Source organism: Natrix helvetica (genome assembly GCF_964273705.1).
Source record: "Natrix helvetica genome assembly, chromosome: 14".
Classification (NCBI taxonomy): Eukaryota; Metazoa; Chordata; class Lepidosauria; order Squamata; family Natricidae; genus Natrix; species Natrix helvetica.
In genome coordinates, this window is record NC_138564.1 from 4110067 (window position 1) to 4133451 (window position 23385).

Consider the following 23385-nt stretch of genomic DNA (forward strand, 5'->3'; position numbering starts at 1 on the left):
TCTGATCCATAAATTGATCCAATTGGGTGGATTAGAATCGCTGAGTACCTCGTCCACCTGCTTTTGGGTGCAGGATCTAACTAGAATATCTCCCAACGGGTGGCTTTTGGGCCTGTGTCTAAAGAACATGATCCTATGGAGATGCTATTCTGATTTTTTTCTCCCTCTGTTGCAGAAAGTTCTTTTTGTTTTCTTACCACGGAAGCTTTCGTGGCCCAATGGCACCGGTAGAAATGAAATGGAGGGCTGTTTCCTGGAATTGTAAGCCATCATTAACCTGAGCTTGAAAACAGTCCTCTCTGTCGGCATATGGGCCTATTGTTCTGTTGCTGTCCCTGGTGCTGAACGGCCTCTGTCCTTGGTGCTGTTATCATTCCTGAGATTCCAGTTTATCTTGTCAAATGCCTGGTGCTTTTGAGAACTTCTGATGGATACCCTACTGTTGGCATGTTGTAACCAGAGATTTGTAATTTTTATCAGAGGCTGACTTTTTTTTGGGGGGAGGCACTGGCACATCATGCTTTCAACCTTAGTCGCTTAGATCCATATCTATTAACTGAAGACTGATTCTGATAAAAGCACTTTCTTGGCATTGTTATCTCTGTGACAGAGAGAGAGAGAGAGAGAGGGAGGGAGGGAGGGAGGGAGGGAGGGAGAGAGAGAGAGAGAGAGAGAGAGAGAGAGAGAGAGAGAGAGAGAGCTCAGCCTGCAAAAAGTCTTACTTTGGTGCTGTCAGTCTTATTGCTTAGTTGACATCTGTGTTGAGGAATACAAAACATCGCAGAAATTGGTAAACTATTCTGCATTTTTAGTTGGAATCCTCCCATTTCCTTTTTTTTGGGGTGTGTGTGTGTTAGTTCCCCCCCCCCCCGTGAAAGGAGCTCATTCATGAAAGAATACGACCAAAAAAAAGCTTTCAAATTAATCTCTCCAAATCAGTAGGCATTATCATTATTTTAAAAGCTTCATAGTAATCTCATACGGTTGCATTATTTATCTGCAACTTCAACGAAATTATAATTTGAGGCAGCTCCTTGTTGTCATCTCTGAAGAAAAATGATATTGTGCCTTCATTGTCATCTTATATATTGTGAAGGATGTGAGATGTTGTTGTATGTGGAATAAACGGCAGATTTTATTCTTGTATTCATTTTCTGTAGGTATTTATATGCCGCCCACTTCCTAAGTGGCTCAGAGAGGCCTGTAGAAATATATTTAAAGCAAAACACATTGGAAAAAAAACTCAATTCATTTAAAATAATCTGAATATTAAAATACATAAAACACAAATTGGGATAAGCAAGTAGATTTTCAAGTCTTCTAAATACACACACTCTCTGCCTCTATCTTTCTCTCTCTCCTTCTCTTTCTTTTTCTTTCTCTCTTTCCTTCTCTCTCCCCCCTTTTCTCTTTTTTTCTTTCTCTCTTTCTGCTTTCTTTCTTTCCTTCTGTCTTTCTCTCCCTTCTCTTTTTTCTTTTTCTCTCTTTTTCTCTCTCTCCTTCTCTTTCTCTCTTTCTCTTTCCTTCTCTCTCTCTCTTTTCTTTCTCTTTCTCTCTGTCCTTATTTCTCCTTCTCTCTCCCTTCTCTTTTTCTTTCTCTCTCTTTCCTACTCTCTCCCCTTTCTCTTTTTCTCTTTCTCTCTTTCTGCTTTCTTTCTTTCCTTCTGTCTTTCTTTCTCTCCCTTCTCTTTTTCTTTTTCCTTCTTTTTCTCTCTCTCCTTCTCCTTCTCTCTTTCTCTTTCCTTCCCCCTCTCTCTTTTCTTTCTCTTTCTCTCTGTCCTTATTTCTCCTTCTCTCTCCCTTCTTCTCTTTTTCTTTCTCTCTCTCTTTCCTTCTCTCTCCCCCCTTTTCTCTTTTTCTCTTTCTGCTTTCTTTCTTTCCTTCTTTCTTTCTTTCTCTCCCTTCTCTTTTTCTTTTTCTCTCTTTCTCTCTCTCTCCTTCTCTTTTTCTCTTTCTCTTTCCTTCTCTCTCTCTTTTCTTTCTCTTTCTCTCTGTCCTTATTTCTCCTTCTCTCTCCCTTCTTCTCTTTTTCTTTCGCTCTCTCTCTCTCCTTCTCTCTCCCCTTCTTTTCTCCCTCCCTTCTTCCCTCCCTCCCTCCCTCCCTCTCTCACCTCAATTCCAATGAATGATTGTTCCACAACATCAATCCTGTAATTGATAGGGTAGGATAGTATCACAAAGAAAACAGAATTAACCTCAGATCCTGCTGTCCTAATGTATTAGCCACCAAGGGTATGTGAATATGGGTAGACTCTTTGGTCCTTACTCTGAGAGTCTCAGAGGTGAAGGACTAGTTAAGAAGTTTTATTGCTCATGCCTATACAGACAAATCTGGCCAACCAAGGGTCAGCATTAAATTGGTGCTAGATAAGAGTCAACAGAATTCAGGAGTTGGGTTTAGACCACTCGTGGGAATTAAATGACTCCCAGTAGATTCCTATCTTGACTCCAGGCTCTGCCTCTCTTTCCCCTACAGCAGGGGTGTCAAACTCGATTCCACTGAGGGCCACGTCAGGGTTGTGTTTGAGCTTGGGTGTGGCCAGGGGTGTGTGGCCAAGGGCGTGGCTAGCTCTCTGTGTTGGGAGCGCCTGTGGTGGCCTGAGCACTCTGCCAGCAAAAATGGGCTCCCGAGCTCCATTTTGGCTGTGACGGTCTCCTGCAGCCCTCTGCCAGTGAAAATGGAGCTCGGCAGGGCTGTGCGTAGCCCTTATGAGCTCCGTTTCTGGCTGCAATGGCCTCTTGCAACCCTCTGCCAGCAAAAGTAGAGTACAGCAGGGCCGCGCGTGTTGTTTGCTGTTTCCAAGGCAGCCCCCTGGCCAGATCTGGCCCACGGGCCTTGAGTTTGACACCCCTGCCCTACAGTGACCAAACTAACACAAGCACAGTCCTTAATTCAGTTAAGCAGGATGGGCCGTGTAGTTTAAATCACGTCCATCGTCCCATTAACAGCCTTTGAATTCACAACCACTCCGGGCTCTGCTAAATGTCATTAACGGTGATCAATTGTGATCCACAATTTCCTGCCTGCTGCTACGCGAGTTCAAAACACTGACTTAGCAGGAAGGAATCCTCTGTTTCCTTCCCCCCTTACAACAAAAGCTTAAAATTGGCTTGCTAGACCCGTCTGTTCAATTCATCCCTGTCTCTTTGTTCATTCAAACCCCCGATTTCCTGTCTTGTGCAGCCCCGAGCTATCATTCTTTCTTCCCCCTGCCTTGGTATCTATTTTTTTTAATGATCTGCCATTAAACAGCACTATTTTTTTTTTAATATCTTGGTGGTTCGGTTCCTTCTCCCTTATCTATCTTCCTTGGATCAGTGGCTGGTTTTTGTTTTGTTTTTTCCCCTTCTTTTATTGATCCTTGCAACTTCCTCTTGGAATAGATAGGTGTAGATCCGTGATAGCTAACCTCTTTGTCATTGCGTGCCAATAGCGCGCGCCTGCACCCATAAGGCAATGCGCGTGTCACCCCCCCTGCGAATGTGCACGTGACCCCTGGTCCTCCCCTTTCCCCCCGTACGCACACATGACCCCCCTGCTCCTTCCGCCCCCCTGAAAATGTGTATGTGACCCCCTGTCCTCCTCCTTCCCCTCCGTATGCATACATTTATTATTTATTTATTTATTGAATTTATAGACCGCCCCCTCTCCCCGAATCGTGGTACATGGATCGTGGTACATGACCCCTCCCACTCCCTCCACCACCCGGGCATGTACCACGATCCCCCTGCACCCAGTTTTGGGCTAGTAGGCCTACTGCAGCCTCCTAGGAGCAAAAACGGGCTGCAAGGCAGGGGGGGCACCCCCCCCCCCATGCCGACCTCCCTGCAGATTCCTTGGAGCAAAATCAAGTCACGGGAGGCACACATCCGTGCCCCGTTTAGGGTCTATTAGGCCTCCTTACAGCCTTCTGAGAGTAAAAACAGGCCGTAGGGAACCTCTGCACTGCCCTCACCCCCTGGGTGCATGTGTGCCCCCTGCTCATGCAAGCACGCCTGTCACTTGCCCCCCGCCCCCTGCACGTGTGTGGCAGAGACTCGAAAATCAGCTGGCCGGCGGGAGAAACGTGCCCGTGCCCTGTGGATCTGAGCTGGGCAACAGCTCCCGTGCGCGCAGAGAAGGCTCTCTGCATGCCACCTGTGGCACGCGTGCCATAGATTTGCCGCCATGGGGGTTGATCCTTGGATTTGATCATGCCAAACCCAGCAATTGTACCACTCGGCTAAATGCGTAACTCTCCACCAGGAAAAAAAAATATACGTCAAGTATGAAGTATTTTTTTTTGTTAGTCGAAGATTCGTTGTCAAACGATTGCAAAGAGTTTGGGCTGCTCGTCGAGTCACGGATTCTGTTTCAATGCTCAGCTCTACAAAAATGCTAACCTGCATTGTGTTCAGCAAGAGCAAGCAGAGCTGGAGGGCAGACTTAAGGGAATCATTAGCTTAGCATCCTTGCGTTCCCACAAAGAATCCAAGCCCAACCCCTCTTGAACTTGGATGACCTTTATCCGGCACCATCTTAGTGTTGAGGTTTAGTTGACTGGAGTCTTGAATAAATTTTGGTGCTGCAACCTAACAGATGGCCCTGAACCCTGATTCTTCATGCCTGCCTGACGCATTGTGAGAATTAGCACAATTTTCCAGATGTAGCTTAGAGATCCACACCTCTACAGGTTGTGTAGAGGGTGTCAACCTCGATTTCATTGAGGGCCACATCAGGTTGTGTTTGACTTGTGGCGAGGGGCAATGTGGGGCATGGCCAGCTTGTCGTCACTCATTGGGGCTCTGTTTTTGATCGCGCCAGCCTCTTGCAACCCTCTGCCAGAGAAAACGGAGCTCGGAGAGGCCACGCACGGCCCTTGCGGGCTATGTTTTTGGCTGTGATGGCTTCCTGCAACCCCTTGCCAGTGAAAACTGAGCTTGGGGAGGCTGCATGGCCAAAAACGGAGCAGGAGCAGGCCATCAGCAGCCTGCCCGAGCTCCGTTTTTGCTGGCAGAGGGCTGCAGGAGGCTGTCACAGCTGAAAACGGAGCCCAAAAGGGCCACATTCCCCTCCTGAGCTCCATTTCCAGAGGTACTGCGGGCCGGTCTTTTGCTGTTTCCAGGATGGCCCTGTGGGCCAGATATAAGCACCCTGCAGGTCCAATCTGGCCTGCGGGCCTTGAGTTTGACACTCCAGCTCTAGATGATCCTTGGTGCTGAGATTGTGGGAAGGAAAAGAAGGATAGGATATCCCCCAGAAGTGTCAAGAGTTATTAGCTAGTTGCTGTTGCTTGATGGCTCAGTCATAGCTTGGCTACCAACTGATCTCTCCATGCATGTTGGCTGAGGAATTCTGCGAGTTGAAATCCACAAGTCTTAGAGTTGCCAGGTTTGGAGACCCCTGCTCTAGAGTAGAGCAGATACTTGAGCTGCGGTGGTGCAGTGGTTAGAGTGCAGTACTGCAGGCTACTTCTGCTGACTGCTAGTTGCCTGCAATTTGGCAGTTCGAACCTCACCAGGCTCATGGTTGACTCATCCTTCCATCCTTCTGAGGTGGGTAAAATGAGGATCCATCAGCAAGAGGCTGATGTTCTGACCCAGCCTTAGCAGAAAGAAGAAACAGACTCCTTGTCACAACCCCCCCCCTCTTTATTTACCTCTTGTCAATTAATTGCATTCACCCACAAAAAAGACCAGGCATTAGTCCTTCAAGGAGTTAACTGCAGTAACAGACCTTATCAGTTCCTTGTGATAATTACCAGGCCCTGAACTCCCAGCCGTAAAGCTGCAAATTAAGTTCTGGCAAGCAGTCTCTGAGGCACGAAACACGATGAGCCAAATCTTCAGAAATACGAACTGTTGTCTCCTACGACCACCACTGCGCTTTCCATCTATTTATTCCCCAGCCAGGGAAGGGCCATTCAGCATCCATGTGTGCTTTGCTTCCCGAGTCGACTCCTTGACCCCCATTGTTCCCCTCTCCTAACAGCTCTGTGCATACAGACTTCTGGAACAGACCCCAGCTGTTTTTCCTCCCCACCTATCTCAGTCTCCAAAGGCAGCTGCCTCTCCGGTGACTGGGAAATGTCGGACAGTCCTGGCTCTATTTCTGCGTCTAATTCAGAGCATCCATCAGAGCCTTCCCAGACTCCAGAACCGCCCCAAGTTCCTCCCAACCTCCTCATTGTCCAAGTCTGCCGCCAGCTCCAATGGCAGCTGGTGGGCCACAACAGCTGACTCTGTAAACCGCTTAGAGAGGGCTTTAAAGCACAGTGAAGTGGTATATAAATCTAAGTGGTATTGCTGTTGCTCCTCCTTTTCCCCTTCCTTCCTTCCTTCCTTCCTTCCTTCCTTCCTTCCTTCCTTCCTTCCTTCCTTCCTTCGCACAATGGTTAGAATGCAATATTGCAGGCTAATTCTGCCCCACTGCCAGCAGTTCAATCCTAACTGGCTCAAGATTGACTGAGCCTTCCATCCTTCCGAGGTGGGCAAAATGAGAACCCAGATTGTTGGGGGCAAGAAGCTGACTCTGTAAACCTCTTAGAGAGGGCCTTAAAGCACAGTGAAGTGGTATATAAGTCTATGTGCTATTGCTACTTGGCCAGCAAGTCCATTCTAGAAGGAGAGGTTGAAGGTGAATGAAGCTTCAGGATGCCATCCTTTTATGGCTGCCCACCACCTTGGCTTGAGAATAGAACATCTCTGCTCCCTGCATTGACGCCTAAAGTGTCTTTCTCTGCCTTAAACAAAGTTGCTCGATGTTTCTCCCATGCAGGGGTAGGTTCCTGCCATCACTACTCCCGGTTCGGCGCCTGAAAAATTTTGCTCCACGCGTGTGCGCATTTGCCCTTAAAATGGTCTGCGCACACGCACAACATTAAAAAAAGGAAAAAAATACATTTTTTCCAATGAAGATTGTACTGTGCATGTGCAGAACAGAAAATCAAGAGGGCGCCGCCAAGGATAGAACCAGTACAGTCACATGTCCGCCGAAGTTACTACCTATTCGGCCTAACTGTACCGTACCAGTAGGATTCCACCTCTCCTCCTGCGGGAGCTTCGTTTTGACTGCTTTAGCACGGGCTTGACGGATGGCCCTTCACCTTCATCATTCAGCACTACCATTGTTAGCATAACAGGTGATTTAATGAACATTTCATCATGCTTTTCCAACCCTCTGCCCGCATCTAATTTTCCGCTGCTTTTTCCCCCCCCCCCCACGGAGTTGCATGCAGACGTATTCCAAATTTGGAATTGGAAGGGAGGAGGGTTGTCTCCCCAGGGATGATGGATGGCATCCTTAAAAAGTTTCCTAGGGCCTCGTAAAATGCTGCTATATTCAGAGATCGCATTTCGTTGCAGGCAAATTCTGGGACAAACCTCAAGCTGTCGCTGGGGGTTTATGGCTCACTGTATAAACGACAAAAATTGTACATCGTTTACTTGACTCAACAATATTCTGGGATTCGCTAGCTTCATCCCTCGTTTTCCAGAGGTAGCCTGAGTTGTTAGCACGGAGCAGAGAAGCAGAAGAGGGGTCTTTTAGAGATGACTGCAAAACCAGAACATGAAATACCTGAATAATAAAAAGAAAAAGAAGTATAATAATATCATATTAGAGATTGTAAATATTTACATTTTTGTCTCCCACCTTTATTACTTTTTACAAAAACCCAAGGTGGCAATTATCGCCAACAACACCTTCCTCTTCCCATTTCCCCCACAACAATGACCCTGTGAGGTAGGTCGGGCTGAGAGAGAGAGGGACTTGCCCAAAGTCACCCAGTCAGCTTTCATGACTAAGGTGGGACTAGAACTCACAGTCTCCTGGTGATTGGCTCAAAGTCCCCCAGCTGGTTTTTATTCGTAAGGTGGGACTAGAATTGACCGTCTCCTGGTGATTGACCCAAAGTCATCCAGCTGATTTGCATGGCTAAGGCAGAACTAGAATTCATAATCTTCTGGTTATTGGTCCAAAGTCCCCTAGCTAACTTTCAGGCCTAAGGTGGGACTTGAATTCAGTTTCTTCTTCTTTTTAGCCTGGTGCCTTAACCATTAGACCAAACTGGAGAGGGAGGGAGGGAGAGAGACACACACACAGAGACAGAGAGAGACACAGAGAGAGAGAGTCAGAGAGAGAGACAGAGGGAGACACAGAGAGACACAGAGAGACACACACAGAGAGACAGACAGACAGACACACACACACACAGACAGAGAGCAGAAAGAGAGAGAAAGAGAGAGACACACAGAGAGACAGACACACAGAGACAGAGAGAGACAGAGAGAGACCCACACAGAGAGAGACAGAGGGACACACACACACACACACACACACACACAGACAGAGTGACAGAGACACACAGAGAGAGACAGAGAGAGAGAGAGACACACACACAGATAGACACACAGACAGACAGACAGACAGACGGAGAGAGAGACAGAGACAGAGAGAGAGACAAACAGAGAGACAGAGAGACAGACAGACACACACACAGAGAGAGAGAGAGAGAAAGAGAGAGAATGAGAGAGGCACACAGAGAGACAGACACACACAGAGAGACAGAGAGACAGAGAGAGACCCACACAGAGAGACAGAGGGACACACACACACATACACACACACACACACACACAGAGTGACAGAGACACACAGAGAGACAGAGACACACACACACACACACAGATAGACACACAGACAGACAGACAGATGGAGAGAGAGACAGAGACAGAGAGAGAGACAAACAGACAGAGAGACAGACAGACAGACACACACACACACACACACAGAGACAGCGAGAGAGAAAGAGAGAGAATGAGAGAGACACACGGAGAGACAGACACACAGAGAGAGACAGAGAGACAGAGAGAGACCCACACAGAGAGACAGAGGGACACACACACACATACACACACACAGACAGAGTGACAGAGACACACAGAGAGAGACAGAGAGAGAGAGAGAGACACACACAGATAGACACACACACAGACAGACAGACGGAGAGAGAGACAGAGACACAGAGAGAGGCAAACAGAGAGACCGACAGACACACAGACACACACACACACACAGACAGAGAGAGAGAAAGAGAGAGAATGAGAGAGAGAGATTTTGAGATTTGTGAAAGAAATTAGGATGAGATCTATTTCTTCTTTCTTGAAATAAAACTCTACCCGCTGCTCTCAGGTACTTGGCTGATGCCCCAACCAAGGCATCAAGAGTAGTCAAGGTGAATATTTTGGCGTTTCCCCATGTAGCGTGGGACCTTCTCAAGGAACTCATTAACATAGCAATTACAAGGAATGGAGCCAATTGCTACACGAGACATCGATGGTGACATTTTCTCTTTAGGTGGATTTAGGAAGATATTTGTTTCTACGCTTAATGGGTATTACTTATTTAGGAAGCTTAGCTGGGCTTTGCTGACCCTACGGAACGCATGACGGCTCTGTTAAGCCATTGATAGTGTGTATGCTTTCTCTCTCTCTCCCCCCCTCTCCCTCCCTCCCCCTCCCCTCCACCATCCCTTCCTCCCTCTCCCTTCCTCCCTCTCCCTCCCTCTCCCTCTCCCCCTCTCCCTCTCCCCCCTCCCTCTCCTTCCCGTTCCCTCCCTCTCTCTCCCTCTCCCTCTTTCCCTCTCTCCCTCTCCCTCTCTCTCCCTCTCCCTCTCTCTCTCCCCCTCCCTCTCTCTCTCCCCCTCCATCTTCCCCCTCTCTCTTTCTCCTTCAAAGTACAATCCATCTGTCTCTCAGTAGCTTAAGAACAGCTATGATTTGGGGGAAAATTATTTTATCCTTCCAAATTCATTGCCGAACAAGCAAACGTGTGAGTGGAGACACATGAGGAGTAGGCCTTTGCAAAGGATTGACGGGCATTGTTGAAACCCATACTGTCAACTGTGCTTGTTGAGACATCACACCCAGAGTCTGCCCGACTCTCACCTGTAAGGTTTATTTCAGGGATTGAATTGAGAGGTTTTAACTGGCACATAACAAAGTTGATCTTCTCAAATCAACCCCATAACAGATTAGAGTTTCACCCGATGTTTAAGTGAACCTTTTTCTCCTGGCCAATAGAATTTAGTTATTTAGTCATTCACAAGTATTTGTGTGCTTGTTGGAGTTGATGTTTTCATCTAAATCACATGCTGGCCATGTTCCAATATTTGAGGAGCTGCCACAGAGAGGAGGGGGGTCAAGCTATCTTGCAAAGCACCCAAGGACAAGACAACGAATAACAGATGGAAACTGAACAAGGAGAGATTCAATTTAGAAATAAGGAGGAATTTCCTGACAGTGAGAGCAATCAACCCGTGGAGCAGAAGTTTCCTTCAGAAGTTGTGGGAGCTTCATCACTGGAAGCTTTCAAGAAGAGACTGGACTGCCAGAAATGGTGCAGGGTCTCCTGCTTGAGTGGGGGTTGGACTAGATGACCTACAAGGTCCCTTCCAACTCTGTTAATCTGAATACCCTTCCTTGTTCGTTTCCCTTGTTTCACCCTTGTTTAAAGTTTCTCCCAAGAAGCACTTTGGCTTGAGTTGGTGAAATTTACTTGGATTGGAGATTCAGCGCTTCAGAGTGTCACGTCCTACCAAAGGCCTCTATAAATAGCAATGAATTGTTAATGTGATTTCTGTGGCTGAATTTGCGATGTGCCATTCCCCCCGCCCCAAATACAGAGAACTCTTAGTTGCCGGACGTCAGTTTAGGGGGCTTGGTATACAATGGACAAGTCTTCCATTGGAAAGCTGCCCTCCTTTAACTGAAGAAGTCTGTCTGGATGCTTTGTGTTATTTATATCAATCTATGTCGTTCGCATCACTTGATGGCATGCGAGTCAAGACGTTGGGGCCCAAATGTCACATTTTGCATTACTGGAGTAATTAAACCCTGGTGGCAGCGACGCAAAGCGTGCCGCTTGTTGCATTATGCCATGGTGCCAGCCATGTTAATGTGGGTTTAATAGACATTTAGGAATGGAGGTGCCATCTGACCAAATGGCTCATTCGAATGAGGGTTTATAGTGGTTTATTGGAGCAGACAATCCTGGGTTTGGGTCTCCCCTGGCTGTTGGAAATATTGAGGCCACTAACCGCAACAAATGCTAAGATTATTATTGTCAGGATAATATAAAAAAGAAATCCCCCCCCCTCTGTGGGTGTTGATTTGATCTGTCTAAACTCAAGGCCCGGGGCTGATCTGGGAATATCAAAGGACCGGCCCACGGTGCCTCTGTGGCTGATATTGAGCCGAAACGGGCTGAAAACGGGCCAAAAACATGTGTGGGCCTCGGGAAGCCCGTTTTCAGCCCGTTTTCAGCCAGCAGAGTGCTGCAGGAGGGTGAAAATGAGGCACAGGGGACAGAGAGCTGTGCATGGCTCCCCCACGCCTCATGTTGGCCATTAAAATGCTGCACGAGGCTGTTCAGGCTGAAAACGGGCCCAGGGCGGAGGGACAGGGGAGACGGGACAGACAGGGTGTGTTTTCAGCCTGAACAGCCTCCTGCAGCACCTTACTGGCCAACATGAGGTGCGCCTCATTTTCATCCTTTACGGCCTCCTGCAGCACTCTGCCGGCTGAACGGGCTGAAAACAGCCCCCCCCCCCCGAGGCTCCCACGTGTTTTCGGCCCATTTTGCCCCCCCTCGCCAGCCCACAGAGGAGAACTACAATGCTGATCCGGCCCTCAAAGAAATCCAGTTTGACACCCCTGCTCTAGAGTTAGAGGGGTGGGGAACAATGGCCCTTTTATGACGTGTGGATTTCAACTCCCAGAATTCCTGAGCCCTGGCTGGCTCAGGAATTCTGGGAGTTGAAGTCCACCAGTCACCAAGGGGCCATCTTTCCCTACCCCTCTGCTCTAGAGGAAAGACATAATATAAAAGTGGGAAATGCAACAAATAGGCGAATTAGTAGACCAAGGAGCTACTCTTTATTTTAATGAAAGATCATACTTTTAATTTCATTTAATTCTTTCCCAGATAGGCAGGGCCTCTGTCAGCTAAGTTCATGGGCTCTATAAAATGACCCCCGCGGGTTTCCTGAAAGTTTGGCTTGGAAAACAGATCTGCTTCATCTACTGGTTTGAAAAGAGTCAATATCTAAATCGAAACTTTGAATTGCATCTCTGAGATCAGTCGCCTCATTTCAGATGTTGGAAATGTTTTTTTTAAAACAACAACAACAACAACAAGTGGCCAGAAGTGCAAGAATGGCTGTGAAGGGACCTAATTTAAGTGTTCGGTTTCCGTTCAGTCGGGAAGTCAGTTTGATTTTCGGTGGAGACACTATCCAATTCCATAGGGGACGTTTCTTTAAAAGCCTATTTATTCTTGGACCTCTTGGAGAAATCCTTCTATTTGTCACCCAAAATGAGAACAAACTTGTCAGCTGGGGAAAGAAAAGGGAATCTCTCTTTTAACGCAAATAATTAGCAACTTGGAGATCCTGTCACAGGCCCTCCCAGGCACCCGCAGAGGTGAGTTTCACATTTTGTTATCGTCGGTTTGCCACGCATACACCCGCTTGCTTTGCGAATGCACGCACACCTTCTATGCCAGGGGTGTCCAAACTTGGGAACTTAAAGATTTGTGGACTTCAATTCCCAGAATTCCCCAGCCAGCCATGCTGGCTGGGGAATTCTGGGAGTTGAAGTCCAGAAGTCTTAAAAGTTCCCAAGTTTGGACACCCCTGTTCTATGCATAGACTTCACTCTCGCGCGCATCATCCCTGCATGCGCCCGGCCTCAAAAACGTGCCTAAATAAGACTACATAGAGCCAGGGTGGGTGGGCAGCAGAAGTGGGTTGCTGCCGGATCAGCCCGGATCGGCGGAACTGGTAGCAGCGGTGGCTGGAGGCATGCTTCTGCGCATGAGCATTTGTGCAAGCGAGCATGTGTGCACCCCTGAACCAGTAGTAAAACAATTAGCAACCCACCTGTGGTGGCCCACTCGCAATTTCTGCTACTGGTTTGGGTTAACCGGCTAAATACCACCTAAATACTATACTGTTAGTCTTGCTTACCTTCTAGGGCAGTGATGGCTAACCTTTTCAGCACCGAGTGCCCAAACCTGAACGTGCCTGCATGCCTGCGCACCACAGCACCGGAAACCTGAAGGCCAGCTGGCTGGTGCGCGCATGCCTGTTTTTTGGGTGTTTTTAGGCTGTTTTCAGGCCATTTTCTGGGCTGAAAAATGGCCTGAAAATGGCCCAAAAAACAAACACCCCCAAAATAGCTGAAAAATGCCCTGAAAATGCCCCCCAAAAGGCCCCCCAAAAGGCCTGAAAACAGCCCCCAAAATAGCCTGGTTTTGGGGCATTTTTTGGGCTGTTTTCAGGCCATTTTCCGGCACTCTAGTGCCCATGCACACCTGATGAGCAGCTGGTGTCGGCACAGGTGCCATAGGTTTGCCATCGTGGTTCTAGGAAAAAGACATTCAAAAAATTCAGAAAGGCTATATACCTCAGTGCAGGGGTCGGCAAACGTGAGCCATTTGGACCCATTTCCCACGGAAAAGAAAACACCGGAAGCCACAAAGGTCCTAACCGGAAGCCCCCCGTTCAATTCTGGAGCTGACCGGAAGTTCAGTTCCCCCACCATAGAGTCTCCTCCTAGCGTGGCGTACTTTTTCCTCTACCTGTCATAACCGAAAGCCCTATCAATTGTGGAGACAACCGGAAAACCCTCCCCTTGCCATAGAGTCTTCTCCTGGCGCACTGGGCTTCTCTCCCCCCCCCTCAGAAGCTCCTCTCAAAATTGTGGTGCCGACCGGTGACGGAGCTGCAGCAGAGGGAGGAAAGGGCCACACGAGGCTCCAGAGCAGCAGACTGCTGACCCCTGCCTTAGCAAACTCACTCATAAAGGAAGACTGAGGGTTCAAGTATCAAGATGTTGAACCGCAAGCCCTAATTCTTGGCATAACGACTCGTTAAAGACAGTCCATGGGACTACCACTTCCTTGTTCTGCAGTTGCGAGACCTTACAAACCTGTAACAAAGTGGGTTTGTTCCAAAGAGTCTACCGATTGCATTGAAAAATAAATTTCTTTTCTCAGCCCCATCTTGGAAAGTTCTCATTAGTTCATTGCAGAGGATTTTTAAAAAGACTTTTAAAAAGTGTCTTATTAAGAGGGGCAGGAAGAAGGATAATGAGGAGGGCTGCTTCAGTAGATGGGAGCAATATCTAGAAAGGAGAAATAGCTTTTAGGTGGGCGATTGACAATAAGCGGGCCAATTAATCAACAAAAAAACAATCATACAAAGATTCAGTGTTATTGGAGGATTTTAGAAACAGTAAATGAAATGCTAGCATGTGGTTATGTATTAAATTTTGGTATATTTTATGATGAAGGACGTTTAAATAATTATAGTCAAATGTAAATGGAGGTATGATGATGGCAACATGTATAAATATCTGAGTTAAAACACTTGAGTTAATATGAATTATGCTTGATGACTGTGGAAGAGATGCACGAAAGCCTTTTTGTAACCAACTGATACACTTTCTACAGTATGCAAAAAAGGAAGATTTTATGTGTTGTGTTTGTTTTGAAAATAAAAAAATATATTTAAAAAATCATATTAATAGTGTAAGACCATCATGCACCCCAGGTCCTTGGAAAGGACTCAATGGGTAGGCAAAAAGGCCAAATCCAGTCTGAACAACTGGTTGACTGTGATGCACAATAATAATAGCAATAAAAAAGAATGAACGAGTCAAACTCGTTCAGAAGAGTCAAAACAATATTGGAGATCGTGTGAAAGGAGTGCGTGGCAGTTTGTATACAATGGAAAGGCAGCCATCTTTGAAAAGTTGACTCCTTTCTCCAACCAGTTTGGCTTTCAACTTCTGAATCTCCCTTTCTTATATTAGCTACTGCCCAGCATCTATGGGGTTTTTTCTTCTTATTTTGGGAAGGTGTGAAGTCTTAGATCTCTACTTTTCTATCCAAGGTTAGTTTCCTTGGGAAAGTGTCTTGGGATTAGAGCAGTGGTGGGATTCAATTTTTTTTTTACTACCGGTTCTGTGGGCAGGGCTTGGTGGGCTTGGTGGGCGTGGCAGGGGAAGGATACTGCAAAATCCCCATTCCCTCCCCACCCCACTAGCTTGCTTTCCAGTTCCGTTCTCCTGTGCAGGGCAACAAAAGAAGACCCTCCCAATCAGCTGGGATTCGGGAGTCAGCGAAGAGATTGGGGGTGGGGCCATCCAGAAGTGGCATTTGCCGGTTCTCCGAACTACTCAAAATTTCTGCTACTGGTTTGCCAGAACGGGTCAGAACCGGCTGAATATCCCCTCTGGGTTAGAGGTTTTAATTTTGGCGCCTAAAATTCTCCCACACTAGATTTGCCCAACTTACTGGTAACCTGACTGATTTGAGAAGCTGACAGTTCTAATGGTGACCGATGGGTCCATCCATGATGGATGGACATTTGTTAATGGTGTTTCTACATGCCTGGTTTTTGTGGGAGGGAGCGGGCTGAACCTTTGGGATGGTGGTGGTTAGCCATGGAGATCTTTTACTGCAAGACATTGTCAGGGTTCCAAATAACATCCGAAATTAAAAGAGTCCGAGGCAAAGCATTGCTCAAAGTTCCAATTTATTAAGAGAGCCCTGTTGGCACATCTGGGAAAACCCAAATCTGAAAAGCTTCCTGGTTTTCCCCACCCAGTTGAAAGTTCAAGAACTTGCCCCCACACCCCCAAGTCCATCCCATGGTCCAATCTCCCACTGCCATGCTGGCAGCTTCCACCCATCCAGTTCCGGTTAGGTGCAGAGGTGCAGAGACAAAGGATGACCTTGGCTTTCTAGAAAGAATGTTGTTATGGCTACATATCATCTAACTCCATACAATCCCCCCTCCCACAATAGAAAATGCATAGTAGAATAATAGAAAGTGTGGCAGGCCAAAGATCCAAAAGAAAAGATGGCTGCAGGTCTGACAGACAATTTGAAGGTCTAGTTTAATAAAAAGAAGATTAGAGGTGGTATGATACTAGTGTTCCAATATCTGGGGGGCTGCCTCAAAGAAAAGGGGGTCAACTTACTTTGCAAAACCCCAGAAGGCAAGACAAGAAACAGTAGATGGAAACAAATCAAGGAGAGAGTCAACCTGGAAACAAGGAGATATTTCCTCTGAGTTAGAACAATTAGTCAGTGGAATGACTTCCCTCCAGGTGGTTGTGGGTACTCCAACACTGGAGGTTTTAAAGAAGAGATTGGACAACTGTTTGTCTGAAATGGTAGAGGGTCTCCTGCTAGAGCAAGGGGTTGGATTAGAAGACCTCCAAGGTCACTTCCAGAATAACATCCAGCTTCTTAGATGTTAATTTGGTTTAAATGGTAGCAGATAATGGATTGGAGGCCATAAAGCGCCAGTCAACTTTTGGCTTAGGTTATCAGTTGTCTTCTTTTTGAGTGGGACAGTCTGAAGGATAAGGCAAATGCTACTCCTAAGTTACCTTCCTCTCTCTTTTACTTGCAGTGGTGGACAGCCGAGGCGGGACTGTCGACAGCCTGCAAAGATTCGCCAGCTCGCCGGTCTATCTCCCGGTGAATTACCACCTCTCCAACACCGAGGCTTCCTTTTTCCTCAAAGAGACCAACCAAGAGATCGTGAGGAATGCCAGCTTGCAATCCCGCACGGAGCCTTTCCTGGTTTACAAAACCACCCGCTTGCCTGTCTTAAACGCTACTTACGGCCCTTTCGCCGTGGAGCAGATTATGCCTCCGCACCTGTGGCTGACCTCTCCTCTGTTCGGTTTCCCTGACCAGTTCACTTTTCATTGGAAGTTACAATCCCGCGTCCTGGACAACTCGGTGTATTCCAATAGGCCCAAAGTCCAGGTTTTGTTTTACGTGGCTGGCAAAGATTGGGAAGACCACGATCCGGCTGAGATCTTACCTTGTGTCCAGTTGGTGGCTTCCCGAGAGGACAGAGTAGTTGTTGGCAACTGTCGGTTGAGAGGTCCTCTGGGGTTATGTGTTGCAGAGCTGGAGTTCCCACCGGCTTGGTTCAACTCAGAGCTCTCCACTCCGTTGACCCCGTTGTCTTCAGAGTACCAAGAGATGGAGGACTCCTGGGAAGGGATCCCCGTGGAGCTTTTCTATTGGATGTACGCAGAAGTGGAAGAAGATTGTCCTTCAGGAGATCCAGATATCGAGAGCTTCTTTCATCCAGGAGGTCAGGAGGAGGCCCAAGGGCCCATGGCTTCGATGGAAAGAGTCGACAGTGTTATTCTTTATCCGACTCCAGACAAGCTCAAGAAGTCATCCCTGAAGCTCGACAATAACCTTGTCCTCTGTTTGCCACGTGGTCCAGTCAAGGAAGGAGATCTTGTCATGTTTCACGTCTCTCTCACCAGTGGCTCGCTAGCAGATCAGTTTACACTAAGGTAAGTGTTAGAAGTGTGTGCTTTAGAAACTGACTGACAGAATCGAATGTCATGGGTGGGTGTGGTCATTTTGAGGGTGAATCAAAGCAGCCAAGATAATCAAAGCCACGTTGTTGGCCTACTGTTTCCCTTGAATGTTAGGCCAAAGTGTTCAGCTCCATGTCTGCCTTGGAATTCCAGATTTATAGAAACAAGAAGTAAATCTGTTGTAGCTGTTCTGACCTAGGCTTCCCAAAAATCAGGAAGCAGACTCCTTGTCCAGACAAAACCCCTTTTTATTACGCTCTCATTCACATCCAGCAAAGTCCCGGCAAACCGTCTTTCAAGGGTGAATTGACAACCACAGACCTTATCAGGCTTGGAGAGCTGCCAGGCCGATATCGTCCAAATGCCATGCTATAGAAGAAAATACTTGGCAAGGAGTCTCAGAGAGTCACAAAGAAATCTTCACACTAATTAAGTGAACTATTTGTCTCCTGCAAACTCCACTCCCCTTTCGCTCCTCTTTATTCCCTATGGGAGGGGCCTTTCACCATCTACCTGTGCCTTTACTCCTGAGTCGGCCCTTGTTCCTTAGCTGTTCCCTTCTCCTGGCAGCTCTGCGCATACGCACATCGGGAACAGGCTCCAGTTGTTCTTCTGCCTCACTGCTGTCTAGCTCCAAAGGCAGCTGAGAACTGTCAGACGGCCCTGGCCCCCTCTCTGCCTCTGATGCAGAGCCCTCATCAGAGCCTTCCCCAGACTCCAGGACTGGCCCAGGTTCCTCCCCAACCTCCTCACTGTCTGAATCTACTGCCAGCTCCACTGGCTGCTGGTGGGCCACAACACTAGCTATTAATTTGAAAACTTGTTCAGTGTTAACTTTCTTTTGAAACTCATCGCCCAAAAGTGAGATATGAACTTGGGCTCTGCAGGGGTGAACAGGACCTATCCTTGGGTGTACCCCGTAGAAGTACAGGTAGCCCCCAACTTAACAACAGCTCTTTTAGTGTCTGTTGGAAGTTATAACAGCACGAAAAAGGTGACTTATGACTCATTTTCACACTTACAACCATTACAGCAGGGGTGTCCAAACTTGGGAACTTTAAGACTTGTGGACTTCAATTCTCAGAATTCCCCAGCCAGCATGGCTGGCTGGGGAATTCTAGGAGTTGAAGTCCGCAAGTCTTAAAGTTCCCAAGTTTGGACACCCCTGCATTACAGCATTTTCATGGTCATGTGATCCAAACTCAGATGCTTGTTTACTGGCATCTACTTATGACAGTTGTAGTGTCCCAGGGTCATGGGATCCCCGTTTACAACCTTCTGATAAGCCAAGTCAATGGGGTACACCAGATTCACTTCACAAGATGAGGTTACTATCTTAACAACTGCAGGAATTCATTGAACAACTGTGCCAAGCAAGGTCGTAGAATGGGGCAAGACTCACTTAACGATGGTCTCACTTAGCAACAGGAAATTTTAGGCTTGATTGTGGTTGTAAGTTGAGGACTACCTAATGACCTTTATTTTTCTCGGTCGAAGTCCAATGGAGTGGTTGTCATTGAAGTCCCACAACCACAACCTGGCTTTATCAGAAACCAGGAGAAGAAAGCTAGAGTAACTTGATAGCTTCTTCTCCTCCTTCTTCTCCTTCTTCTCCTTCTTCTTCTTCTCCTTCTCCTCCTCCTCCTTATCTTCCTCCTTATCTTTCTTCTTCCTCTTCTCTTCCTCTTCCAATCCTCCTCCTCTTCCTTCTTCCTCCTTCCTTCTTCCTCCCTTCTTCTCCTTCTCCCCCTCCTCCCCCTCCCTATCCTTCTTCCTTCTCCTCTTCCTCCTTCTCTTCCTTCTTCCTCCTTTCTTCTTCCTCCCTCCTCCTCCTCTTCCTTCTTCTTCCTCCTTTCTTCTTCCTCCCTTCTTCTTCTTCTCCCCCTCCTCCCCCTCCCTATCCTTCTTCCTTCTCCTCTTCCTCCTTCTCTTCCTTCTTCCTCCTTTCTTCTTCCTCCCTCCTCCTCCTCTTCCTTCTTCTTCCTCCTTTCCTCTTCCTCCCTCCTCCTGAGTTTTGTCCAAACCGGTCCCTTAGGTTTTGAAGCCATGATGTTCTTCTTTTGCCTGGACCTCCTTTGCCTTCAGTTTTTACAGCTACTTGATTAACACAATCTACCATTCATCTTCACCAAATGCAGGCCTCCTAATAATAATAAAAAGAGATGTACTTGATTAAGAAGTCAGCATCCTTTAACGATCCTGACCCCATTTTAATGGCTTCATTGAAAAACTTGCTTGTGTTTCCTTGGCAATTTTGAAGATGAGGTCCCTCATTAGAATGCCTATAAAATGTAGCCTCTTTTTTTGGTGCTTTTAATTCACCCTTCTGTCTAGAATAGAATAGAATGGAATGGAATGGAATGTAAAAAGAATAGAATAGAATAGAATAGATCAGTGGTTCTCAACCTTCCCAATGCCGCGACCCTTTAATACAGTTCCTCGTGTTGTGGTGAACCCCCAACCATAAAATTATTTTCATTGCTACTATGTAACACCGGGAGCCACAAAACCTGGGTGGGTGTGGCCAACTCAACATCACTCCCACCCAGTCACATGACACCCCCCCCCCCAGACATGCCTACCAAGGTTTCATGGCTCAGTGTTTTCTGTGAGAATAGGGCCTCTCTCTCTCTCTTCCCTCCCCCTCCCTCTCATCCCTGTTTTTCTCTATTTTTCCTCTCCCTTTCTCTTCTTCCTTCCTTCCTTTCTTTCCTTCCCTTTCCCTCTTTCTTTTTCTTTCTTTCTCATTGAATACGATAGCAAATCCAAAATAAAGTTATTAATTGTAGGAAATTGCTTCTCTGTAATCTTTTCATAGTGAACTCTAAGTTGATAGAAGCTGGCAAGAGTGTACTAACAGCAATAGGATATATATTTTGATTTCTTTTCAGTTTGACAATATAATACGTTATCCAAAATTATAAATAATCTTATTTTCAGATGCATCTTTTTTGCCATCTCTGTTATTTTCTTTTTTAAAAATCAGTCTTGCTTCCAATTTGTGCCTTCTGGCAAACTGAAGTTTTCTTGGCATGAGATCTAGCTTGCCATTGCTTTTGTCATAGGTCTGAGAAAATTTCTTTTTCTTTCTTTCTTTCTTTCTTTCTTTCTTTCTTTCTTTCTTTCTTTCTTTCTTTCTTTCTTTTCTCTTCCTTTCTTTCCCCCTGATTTGTTTCCCTCTCTTTTCCCTCTCTCTCATTCTCTCCTTCCAGCTCTCTTTCATTTCTCTTTCCCTCTATCTCTCTCTTTCTCCCCTTTTCTCTTTCATCTCTTTCTCGCGCGTGCAAGCAAAATGCCCTCCTGGGCCGGGATCACAGCGGCGGGGACAGCAACTCCTTCTGCTGCCGCCACTGAGAAGTGAGCAGCTGGCTGCGCAGCGCAGGAGAGCCACGCTGCGCAAGAGACTCCTCAGCGCCAGACTCAGGCCAGCGCGAGCCGCGGTCCCCTTCGTGTTGACTCAGGAAAGAGCCACAGCAGCCGTCTCTGGATGCAGAGAGGGAAGAGTTCCAGAGCCCTGCGCAGCGCAGGAGAACTGCAGCTCTTCCCTCCCTGCACCCAACCAGCTGCTGCTGCTGCTCCCCATTCTCCTCCTTCCTGAGCCAACACGAAGGGGACCGCGCCGCGCGCTGACCTGAGTCTGGCGCCAAGGAGTCTCCTGTGCTGCGTACCCTCATTGTTCAGTGGCAACAGTGGGAGGAGAGTTGTTGTCCCCTCCGCCTTGATCCTGCCCCAGGAAGATATTTTGCTTGCACGCACGAACGCGCGCGCACAAGAGATAAGTACAAGAAAAGGGCTGGAGCTCTTCCTGACACTGAGTTGCAAAAGCAGGCGAGAGGCTCGTGCCTTTTCGGGCTGGTGAGCAGATTGCGCGATTGGGTCATCAGGGAGCCGCAGGAGAGGGGCCAATGCCTATGAAGACTGTTACCCACGCTAAGCATGGGTAACAGTCTTAATAGGGAATCTCAGCACACGCGCATCCCACGTTCCTTTATTTTATTTTATTTTCCCCGCCTTGTTTTACACCTCAGAAATGGTACCTCTTGGCTTCCGTAGCGTTGTCCATCAACCTCCATCACTCGGAGTGAGCTGTTTTCCCAGCGTCCTCTGTGCTACGTGTCTCTCTCTTTTCCCCCTCCTCGCCTCCATTCCGGCTCCTACTCCCCCCCCACACCTCTCCTTCCTTGGGCGGGGAACCCAAGCCGCTCCTTCCCTTCGGGTTGGCTACTCGCCAGCCTCTCCGCGGGAGGCTCCTCGGCGACCCCTGTGAAAAGGTTGTTCGACCCCAAAAAGAGTCGCGACCCACAGCTTGAGAACCGCTGGTTTAGATGGTCTTCCTTTTCAGTTTTGTATCCTCTCCTTTTCTTGATCTTCAGTTACCTCCTCCTTATTTGTTAATGAAAACTTGTATAACTTACTCACCATTAGTCGGTCTCAGGTTACGAGACTGTCAATATGTCTCTGGAGATTCTCGGTCAACCCAATGGTTGTCCCCAGTGGTGCTTTTTCAAGACTTCTTTTGCTTTTATTTGAAGATCTTTCGCTTCTCATCCAGTGGTGGGATTCAGCCGGTTCGCACCTATTCGGGAGAACCGGTTCTTAACTTTCTAAGCAGTTCAGAGAACCGGTTGTTGGAAGAAATCTCCTTTTGTTTTTTCCCACTTTCCAGGGCTAATCCTGTAAGGAAGGCAGGAAGGAAACATTCTGGCGTTGTTTCTAGCCTCATCTTTATTGCCCTGCTTACAGAAACTGCCTCTCCAGTAAAACCCTTATTCCATTGTAACAGCTAAGGCGAAGCGCCCATCGACGTGAGTAACACGAGGGATAGAATCAAGATCATGTGAAGTGTTAATACCACTTTATAATGCCTTGGTAAAGCCACACTTGGAATCCTGCATTCAGTTCTGGTCGCCACGATGTAAAAAAGATGTGGAGACTCTAGAAAGAGTGCAGAGAAGAGCAACAAAGAGGATTAGGGGACTGGAGGCTAAAACATAGGAAGAACGGTTGCAGGAACTGGGTATGTTTAGCTTAAGAGAAAGAAGGACTAGGGGAGACATGATAGCAGTGTTCCAATATCTCAGGGGCTGCCACAAAGAAGAGGGAGTCAAACTATTCTCCAAGGCACCTGAGGGTAGAACAAGAAGCAATGGGTGGAAACTAATCAAGGAGAGAAGCAACTTAGAACTGAGGAGAAATTTCCTGACAGAACAATTAATCAGTGGAACAGAAGTTGCCTCCAGAAGTTGTGAATGCGCCAACACTGGAAGTCTTTAAGAAGATGTTGGATAGCCATCTGTCTGAAACGGTATAGAGTTTCCTGCCTAGGCAGGGGGTTGGACTAGAAGACCTCCAGGGTCCCTTCCAACTCTACTATCGTATCGTATTGTATTGTTGAGTTGGCCATGCCCACCCAGTCACATGACCACAGCCCTGCCTACCCAGCTGGTCATTAGGGGCAGAGAACCAGTTGTTAAATTATTTGAATCTCACCACTATTCTCATCCAAGAAGTCAGTAAAAACCAGCGACCCTATAGTGACTGCGTAACGCTCAATTTGTGACCAGTAAAATCTCCCTCTAATGATTGAGTTTTGTCCAAAGTCATGAAATTGGCTGCATGAAAAAGCAGTGAGTTCACGAGCGTCTCTCCTGAGGCTTTTCAGGATTAACTTGATCGCGATTAATTTATTTGATTCTTGAGTTTATACATCTAGCACCAAATTTACACGGGGGGGAAATAAATATCATTGTAGCTCAGGCATCAAATGCCCTCAAGTTTTCTTATTTGCTCTACTGATTTGTTTCCAGCCCATTATTAATGTCTCTACAGACCGAGGGGGTATTTTATGTTTAAATTTTCTCTTGTCTTTTGGACAGATAGATGGGCTTTGGCTTGGGAGACACGTTTTTTTTCTCTTGCTTCCCCAAATATAACAATCACATTGGCTTGTAAGTGGGGAGTCATATATTCCGCGCTGGGTAA

At 47.1% G+C, this 23385-nt stretch overlaps 1 protein-coding gene across 1 annotated transcript in view; it reads left to right on the forward strand.

Moving 5' to 3' along the window:
* The first annotated feature begins 203 nt into the window (after positions 1-203).
* Positions 204-23385, forward strand: part of LOC309399223 (transmembrane protein 132B-like) — a 202102-nt gene continuing 178920 nt past the window's right edge. Inside the window, exons 1-2 of the mRNA XM_081966872.1 lie at positions 204-261; positions 16467-17376. Coding sequence (XP_081822998.1) covers positions 219-261; positions 16467-17376 — 953 coding nt within the window. The 5' untranslated portion in view covers positions 204-218. The remainder of the gene's footprint in view (positions 262-16466; positions 17377-23385) is intronic.